General features: G+C 40.4%; 2 protein-coding genes across 2 annotated transcripts; both read left to right on the forward strand.

Moving 5' to 3' along the window:
- Positions 1 to 636: 636 nt before the first annotated feature.
- LOC139103044 (uncharacterized) lies at positions 637 to 3,675 on the forward strand. Its single transcript, XM_070657374.1, has 3 exons — positions 637 to 1,047; positions 1,158 to 1,256; positions 1,521 to 3,675. Exons 1-3 carry the CDS (start codon positions 652 to 654, stop codon positions 3,549 to 3,551), a joined length of 2,526 nt encoding a protein of 841 aa, XP_070513475.1. The 5' UTR covers positions 637 to 651; the 3' UTR covers positions 3,552 to 3,675.
- Positions 3,676 to 5,002: 1,327 nt separating this feature from the next.
- Positions 5,003 to 8,474, forward strand: LOC139103176 (putative leucine-rich repeat-containing protein DDB_G0290503). Its single transcript, XM_070657620.1, has 3 exons — positions 5,003 to 5,459; positions 5,963 to 7,571; positions 7,661 to 8,474. Exons 1-3 carry the CDS (start codon positions 5,403 to 5,405, stop codon positions 7,972 to 7,974), a joined length of 1,980 nt encoding a protein of 659 aa, XP_070513721.1. The 5' UTR covers positions 5,003 to 5,402; the 3' UTR covers positions 7,975 to 8,474.
- The last annotated feature ends 348 nt before the right edge of the window (positions 8,475 to 8,822 follow it).

Consider the following 8,822-nt stretch of genomic DNA (forward strand, 5'->3'; position numbering starts at 1 on the left):
CGTACGCATAGATTATCTGTTGTTTTGCGACGTGTCAAAAACTCAGCCAATTCATATTCAGCAGAGTAATCAAATTTTCGTCGACCCGTTAAACAACTTCTCTTTTATCACAACAGTTTCGTTAAATAAGTTAAAAATAATAATTAAATATAATTAATTTATGACGAATTCATCTAGATAGAAATTTCTTTTTGCGAGCAATTAAAATAAATTACTCTCCGTAACAACACGTTCAGTTAAAATTGATAAACCTTGCTCCATTGAAACAAACAATTAATAAAATTACGAGCAATTCCACGTGCATCAGCACGTATCTCACTTATCAATTATTGTTGATACAAAACGGCCAAAGAAACAGAAAAAAAGGGAGAAATAATTTCAGATGATTGTTTAAACATTAAATGAAATATCACGCATAAAATATTAACGATATCCCGAGCTGATGTTGACGAATCGTGCTCATTATATAAGAAATCATTGATAAAATCATGGATAATCTCACGCGCATCAGCACGTATCTCGGCCGTCAATCGTTATCGGTGCAAAACGATCGCCGTAATGCACAATGTTGTTTGATTTGATCACGATCTTCGTGCCGAGCTCGGACACTGATAATGATCCTGAGGGTATATGAAGTAACCTGTTGCAGCAATGATCATCGAGTTCCTATCGAGACGCATTATGGTGAAAACGAGTAATGTGCTCGCGGCGTTTGCCGTCGTTTTCCTGGCTTTTTCGTCTTCAAGCTCGGCCGAACACAACTCAGACGTCTACAATGTTTTTAACAGTCACGAATTAAACTACGAGATAGAGCCGGTCTATCGAGAAAAGAGACAGAATGAAGCAGAAGAGTATTATTTGCGAAATATTGACCCTTTGACTCACGAAAAAGAGGCCGAACTATCGGAAGCCGTTTACGAAAAACGGGCGGTCTACGCGGAAAAAGCGAAGGATCAAACAAGGCAGAACGATGAGGAAAAAAGCGAGGAACGGGAAAAGTCCAATGTTGAAGTGACTAACGACATCGAAGAGGCACAAGACACTCAGGTAACGACGATAAGTAATGAATTAAAATGCGTCATTTATTTATTACCGCTAAAGAATAAAAGTAAAACTGGAATGGGAGTTTTAGTAAAGTGACCTTTTTTTTCTTTCAGGATGACGTATTCTCGTACAAGAATATGCACGATTTAATCCAAGCGTTGATTCTTGCGGATGAAGAAGAGATTATTGAGCGATTGAAACAATTGCGAAAGGTAATAATGACAAATTCATAAGGTTTGATAAATTTAACAAACAAGTAATTTGTCGAACTTCATAAAATTAAATAAAATAAATTGTTCGCTAAATTTACTAAACGAGTAAACTAAAAGAAATCAACGAGACCTCGAGAAAAAATAAAGAAAAAAAATACATAGCGTAACTAACAAACATTGATCGATAATGTCACGTGCTATATCTATATTAATAATTATTTTTGCAACAAGCAACATTTTAAATATTGAAAACTTTGATTGCAGAATGACCCGAAGTCTGAGACGCACAGCAAGTTACCAAAACGTCAGGCAGTTGCATCCGCGTCCGCGTCCGCGTCCGCGTCCGCGACTTCGTCGAGCGATCTACTCGGAGCGACTCTGTGGGACCCAGTTTCTCTGGTTGATCTGGACGCCCATTCGTGCGAGACCGAGGCTTTCTCGCACGGCCACTTCCACCTGTCGGGAACACTCGGGCACGAGTTCTTCTGCGAACTGAGAAAGCTCTGGCATTACGTTCTGATTATTTTCCGAAACTTCAGATCCGAACTGACCTTGGGACCGCTGGTGGCTGGAGACGTCGTAGCCGAAGGCGTTTCGGACAGCTTCTTCTACCATGTCTCGCACATTGCCCAGGCCGTAATCAGAGAGCCTCATCACCTGTTGGTTCTGCCCGACATTATCCGAGACGCCGTGCCGTTCCCCAGCATCTTCGGCGCTTTCAACCGCGTCAGGTTCGTCTTCAGCAAGGTGTTCCACTTCGGCCTCGATCTCCTTCGCGGACATGCCCGTCACGTTTTCAACCACTTCCTGAACCATCCTCACTTGGGCGTTCATCTACAGAAAAAGCTGCACAAATTGCACAAATTGCAAAAATACGGCTCGATACTTCCACTGGAGGACGTAATCGCCGAACCGATCGGCGTTGCAGAAACTTCCGCGGTAGCGGCTACCGCGACGGCGACGGCAACTGCGACCGCCTCGAGCGACTCGGTCGTCATCCCGAATTACCAGAGATCACTGGCAGAGCTGCTGTCCTCGTGTCGCGGCTTCTACGACGGATTCCATGCGTCCGGATTTTCACATCTGATTAGAGCCGGCGCGCAGAGCTTCTCCGTATCATCGGCGTTCTCCAGAATCAGCTCGTACTTGCCGAGAATACCTTTATTCAGTAACTTCTTCAGTAACTACGACTGCGCAGCACCACAGACTACCACAGTGACAGCGTCCAGCGCGGCTAGCGCGTCCAGCGTGGCCAGCGCATCTAGCGCAGCTAGCGCGTCTTCAATTGGCTTCGGCGGTCCAGCGGCGGTGGTAGCCGCCCCAGTGATAAGCCCGGTGATAGAACCTATCGTTGAGACCGGAAGTGCAAGCGCTTCCGCCACTGCCACCGCGTCCGTCGCCGAAACTCAGCCGGCGATATCTGTTGGACCGACGATAGTCCCCTCGGTAGTCTCGTACGAACCGGTCTCTTCAAACGTAGCGGCTTCAGCAGCAGCGACGGCAACAGCGACGGCGGCAGCATCTCCGGTGGTCTCAGGCTACCAGACTGCACCTCTGATACAAGCGGTGCCCACTCTGTCCCCGGCGATCGTCTCCAACACGGTGTCCGAGACCAGTTCCGTGGCTGTCAGTTCTGCAGCCGCCAGTGCTTCTCCAGTCATCTCAACCTCGATCTACGGACGGGTACCGCACACCCACCGCAAACACTACAAATCTAAACCTATTCACGTGTCCAAGCACGCGTATAAGCACGCACCCTCGGTCACGTCATCGGCTGCAGCCGCGAGCGCATCTGCTTCCACGGGTGGCCGCGTGCTGCTCGAGCCCGCTCGATATCGCGGATTAGATCTGGACATTGACCGCAGATTCAGGTACCCGTTGGGCCGTTCGCGTATCTACTCCGCAGGTGGACCATCCGCCGCCGCATCGTCAGCAGCCGCCTCCGTTTCCGGCGGTTCTGCAGCGTCCACCGCGGCAGCCAGCAGCTCGGCCAGCTCCAGCCTCTCGGACGGCTACAGCCTCGTTCTGCCCAGGGAGCAAGTAATCGGCGCCCTCGGGTACAATTATCTCGTTCCGGGCGACGTCGTCACGGTCACTTTGAAAAACAAGTCGGTCTTGTTCTGCCGCGTAGTGGACGCCAACAGCCCGCTCACGTTCAGCTTCCTCAAGCCGAAGCTGCGCACCTCCCTCGTTCGCAGCGGCGGACGCGTCTGGAATCTCCTGCCCAGAGACTTCAAAGATCCCGAATGCATCAGGAAGTTCGACAACCCCCTGCTTCTGAGTTACAACTATTAAACGTTGCACGTTCGCGCGCGTGCAAACGGTTCTGAAATTATTACCAGAAGTGTCTCTTCGAGATATACCAAACAATTGTAAACAACCTGATCGTGAATAAAAATGCGTCTCTTTAAATTTTAAATTGATCGCTTTGATGTATATTTTCCTATTGTTCCTTTCTTTATTTCAGTGCCCCTCTCGTGAAGGTTCTCTGTTTTAATATTGAATAAGTTCCACATGCGTACACACACGCACGATTAACACCTACTTACTTACATCATAATTGCACGTTAAAAAAAATTTTTTTTTTTTTTTTTTGAACATCGTCCGAAACACCTGCGACAATTTTTAATTAAGTATAGTAAAAAACAGACCTCTCGTGCAATTTACAAAAGACAGAAACACGTATCGTGTTTACACAAATGTTGCAAAACGCACCTACACGTGCGCGTATGTAGAAGCGCACAAATGATTTGTTTTAAAGAAAAATCTCTTTATGTCGTAGTTAATTTCCCGAGACAACAATAAATCAAGATACGCACTTCTGTTGGAATTGAAACGTTTAAATAACTGTGAAAAGCTAATACAATAACTGGTAATTTAGTACGATACAAGAATTTTTAATTCAGAAAGCCGAATAAAATAGACAATATAATATAGAAAAAAAAAAAAAAGATACACGCTACATCATTTATGATTAAGCTACCTTGCTGCAAATTTGTAAAAATACATTAGAATAATGTATTTCACAGATAATAATTAAAACAAACGTTACACGTACTTCGAATGGCAATCGTAACGCGCGGTTAATTCGTTTTCGTAAGCGGGCCACGGTGAAAAATTCGCTGACGATCGATTATCATAAACGAAACCAAAGCCGTCGTTATCGCGAGACAGCCTCTTTGTCTCAACGATCAATACTAATCCGAATGCAGCTATGAACTCAATTAGAATGCCGAAGCAAAGTGCATTGTGCCTCGACGCGAGTTATCACCGAGTTGCCGATACCTCTCGCGACAATTTATTGCGTGCTGCGATTAAATAAAAGAAAAAAAAAAAAAAAAAAAAAAAAAAGAAAAAAGATTGTTCACTTCCAAGAAATCTATTCAGATATCACCACAACCGGGTCACTGCAAGAAGCTTGATCTTAATGAAGCGAAAAGAGATCCGAGTTGAAATCTTTATCTTTTCCTAACGTGGTCAACAGTCATCACGAGACAAAAAAGAATGCACACACATTCTGAAAAATATATTCAAGAGTTGCTTTAACCGCCGAGCGCGGCTAATAAATGCCGATATCTCGAAGAGATGTTAAATCTCCATCCTTCGTGTCGTTAAGAATAATCGCCCGGCTTTCTATAAATATAACTTGCGTCACAAATTAAAATTAAGAGAATAATTGGAAGAAATTGTTGACTGAGAAGATGTTTGTGCGCCGCTACCTTTAGCGGACCGAGGCACACGATTTGAATTCTGATGAAACTCGCGAAAATCAACTCGTTATATTCTTTGTGCAAAGAAACTGTTGTTATGTCAGTCGTGTTATGACGTCCGTAATGATTTTGTTGAATCGGTAATTAACCGAGTCTTCGATTTATCGTGTATCATTATCACACGCAAGAGTGCTGTTCACACAACGAAGTTGTCGCAGGTGTTCTATGTCAAATAACACGTCGCACACGGGAGACGAGCGAGGACTAAAATAATGAATAGGCACCCACGAAACAGCCGCAGTAAATAAATTTCGGCTGCATATATAAGGATACCCGTCGAAACGATCTACCATTACGCATCACAGCTCGTGATTTTTCTCTTCTCCGGTGAAGGATTTGGCTTAATTCCCGGCAACTTTCTATCTTCCGAATCGCAATGGCACGCGTTACTCTTCTGGTGACCGTGTTAGCGGCCCTGTGCTACATGAGCCAGGTAAGTTGTACTCAAACGTTAATAAAAAGGAAGTTTGTTACTTTACGCTACCGGGAACATCGAAAAGAAAAAGAAAAATTAAAAATTGCCTAATAACTGAACATTGCAAAAATACAAGATGACGGATCGTTGAAAGCATCTCAAACGCGCGAAGTCTAAAACGGGCATTAATCAGATCGCTTAGATAGAGTTAAAATAAATTTATGTGATCTGATTAATGTCTGTTTGACACTGTGCGCATTTGAGATTCACTCGATCGGTTTTAGTTGCATTTCGTCGTAGACGCGTGCTGACAGAAATAGCTAAGTACTGTCACTATTTCATCAGAAATTGTCAATATTATTTTTAATTAATATATATTAATATATTAATTAAAATATTAATAATTTTTTAAATATTAATAAATATTAATTCATATAATATATAATTGTATATAATACTTTTTCGACGTGTAATTTTCCACGATGCTTTAAAATATAATCAATTTTTTTCTCTCTCATTAGGCCCTCCCGGTATTCGAAACAAATGTCGCGGATTCGCAATCTCAAATGTTCGGCTTCGCCGGCCAGATGCAACGCGTCCTCGAAATTCAAATTCCCAAAGAAGTGAAAGACATATTCGATGATATGAATAACAAAATCACTAATCTTAAAGAAAGTCTTAACAGCAAAATGAAGGAGAAGGCAGAACAGGCAGAAGAAATGTTCAACGAACTTAAGAAAAAATTGATAGAAGAGGGACTGAGTCCAAAAGAGATTTTGGAAAGACTTAAGGAACTAAAAAACGAACTTGAAACAGATTATCAGTATGGAATACAGGACGGAATTCAGAAGTTGAAAGATGCCATGAAGGACTTCAATAACAAGGAAACGCTCGATAAATTGAAAGATCAACTCGACAGTGCCTTGAAAGATATCTTAGACAGAATTCCAGGTGGCGGTGAAACTTACGGAAGGATCGACAATATTGTGGGAAAGGGCAAAGACGGTGCAAGAATCGGAGACAAGCTAACGGAAAGCTCAAAGAAACTCAAGGATAGCATTAAGGACAGTGCGAATGACGCCATGAACGAAATTGAGAAAAATATAAACGGATTTGTAGATAAAAGCAAAAACATGGAAAATAAATTGAAAAATAATCTGAAAGATTCTTTGAAGAATATAGGCGGCAGATCAGGAAACATCAGAGATAATTTGTCGGACGGTTTTGGCAAAGTTAGAGAGGGCCTAGACAAAAACTTGAAAAGCGGTATGGAATCAATCAAAGAAGGTTTCGGCAAAACGCAAAAGTCACTAGACAAGGTATTGAACGAAGCAAAAAATAAGTTTCAAGATGCTAAACAACAAGCTGACAAGTTAACTAATGAAATAAAAGATAAACTTAGTGACGTATCGAAAGAGGCTAGAGAGAAGCTCCAAAAAGAATTAGGCAATGCGAAGAACATGTTAGGAGACATGACTACAAAGCTGACAGAGAAATCAAAAGACTTTACGGAAAATCTAAAGAAACAAGCCGAAAATTTGAGAAAGCAGCTTGAGACTGTCGGTAATGAAGCGAAGAACAAATTGAACGAAAAACTCAACGAGTTAAGGAGTGAATTAAAAAATCAAAAAGACAATTTTGAAGAACTGAAAAATAAACTTACGACTGAGGTTACGGACATATCCGAGAAATTGAAAAGTAAAGTAAAGGACCTTACCACGAACGCGCAGAAAAAGATCAATGAAATGACTGAGGATTTCAATGGAAAGTTGGGCGAATTAAAAACCAAGGCTGAAGATCTTGCAAAAAAAATCAAAAGTGAGATCAAAGAGAAGGACATAAAAGGCCAAGTGGAAAACACCTTCAACGAACTGAAAACACAGCTCGAATCCTTAACTGGTTCATTGAGCGAAAATTTGAAAAAAGAAGCAAATAAATTAGGGGAAAACCTGAAGGAAACAGGAAAGAAATTAAAGGAAGAATTAAACAAAAATTCTGACAAAATCAAGAATGAGGCCGATAAAATACTCGAGGAGGTAAAGGACAGGCTAGAAAAAGGTAACAGCAAACTTAAGGACGAAGCCGGCAAAGCACGTGACAAGATAAAGGACAGTCTTAAGGAAATCCAAGGTTAGAAACGTAACATAATTATTAAATTTAACAACAATATTATAAGCAGTTTAATGAAAAGATTAACAGTTTTGCGAATAAATTGATAGGTAACATTGGGAAAAGATCGACTGTTGCAGCAAACGCAGATTCATCTTATTTAATACTCGATATAATGGATGAAACAGGTAAATTTGTTGACAATACAATGGAAAATGTTGGAAAATTGGTGGAAGAAATAGGAAACATAATAGGTAAAACGTTGGGCACTCCTAATAAAATTCGTGGAGAAAGAAGGAAGAAAGTAGAGGAAAATTCCGAAAATGTAGAGAAGAAAGTAGAGGAAAATTCCGAAAATGTAGAGAAGAAAGTAGAGGAAAATTCCGAAAATGTAGAGAAGAAAACTGAGGAGCAAGTGGAATAACTGCATATTGTCTCTCTCAGTTAAAATATAGACGGCCAATACAGTATCGACGGTGTTAATCTTAATTAGAAACAACAACTCGTTACCTTCCGTTTTGTATTGAAAATTAATGTGCTAGTAATGCCACAAGTTTCAATCACCTAAGAATTCTTCGCAATCTTCCTGTTAGTATTTTAAGATTTTGTCATTGAGCCAAAATTACGTTCGGCGAGAAAAATCTGTAATCTGTAAGCGTACATCATATCTCGATTTTGAAATTCCAACCTTTATTCAGCTTTCTACGTGGCATATTTATTTCAAATCAAAGCATTTTTCAAACTATATATTAACGCACACCACAATTATGTTGACGCATATTATGAGAAAAGAAATAAAGAACATGTATGCTTTGGCATTAAAATAAATGACTCTTTACCCCTGCATGCTTTACGTTAAAACTTTATACTGTATGATGGCATTTGTTTTTTATCTCATTAAAATTTTTGCATATGTATAACAAAGTTATTTTATTAAATTCACACCTCACTTTGCGTTTTTTTATTATGTATAATGTTAAAAATAAATTGAAAGCATCAGTACTATTTTAAATTGGCTTATAAATCGTTTATCGTCATCAAATATGTGCACGAAAAACGTTTGCGAAGTTGTTATCTCATATAAAAATTTTTTCGAAATTGCCTTATTTAAGAACCGTGAATAAATTTAAATTTCTTGTACGTACGTATAAGTAATAAAATTTTCTTTGTGCTTATCTTTCAATCTTAATTTCACAAAAAGTGAGAGAGAGAAACTAATCATAAAGTTAACTCTAATTTATCTTTTACAAAAAAAAAAAAAAAAAGATGTTT

Source organism: Cardiocondyla obscurior, linkage group LG06 (genome assembly GCF_019399895.1).
Source record: "Cardiocondyla obscurior isolate alpha-2009 linkage group LG06, Cobs3.1, whole genome shotgun sequence".
NCBI lineage: Eukaryota > Metazoa > Arthropoda > Insecta > Hymenoptera > Formicidae > Cardiocondyla > Cardiocondyla obscurior.

Bases quoted from the DNA above. Each gene is read 5' to 3' on its own strand.
- LOC139103176 (XM_070657620.1), top strand. From the start codon at position 5,403: ATGGCACGCGTTACTCTTCTGGTGACCGTGTTAGCGGCCCTGTGCTAC. The intron at 5,460-5,962 runs GTAAGTTGTACT...CTCTCTCATTAG, and splicing joins CCCTGTGCTACATGAGCCAG to GCCCTCCCGGTATTCGAAAC. The intron at 7,572-7,660 runs GTTAGAAACGTA...ATAAATTGATAG, and splicing joins CAGTCTTAAGGAAATCCAAG to GTAACATTGGGAAAAGATCG.
- LOC139103044 (XM_070657374.1), top strand. From the start codon at position 652: ATGATCATCGAGTTCCTATCGAGACGCATTATGGTGAAAACGAGTAAT. The intron at 1,048-1,157 runs GTAACGACGATA...TTTTTCTTTCAG, and splicing joins AAGAGGCACAAGACACTCAG to GATGACGTATTCTCGTACAA. The intron at 1,257-1,520 runs GTAATAATGACA...CTTTGATTGCAG, and splicing joins GATTGAAACAATTGCGAAAG to AATGACCCGAAGTCTGAGAC.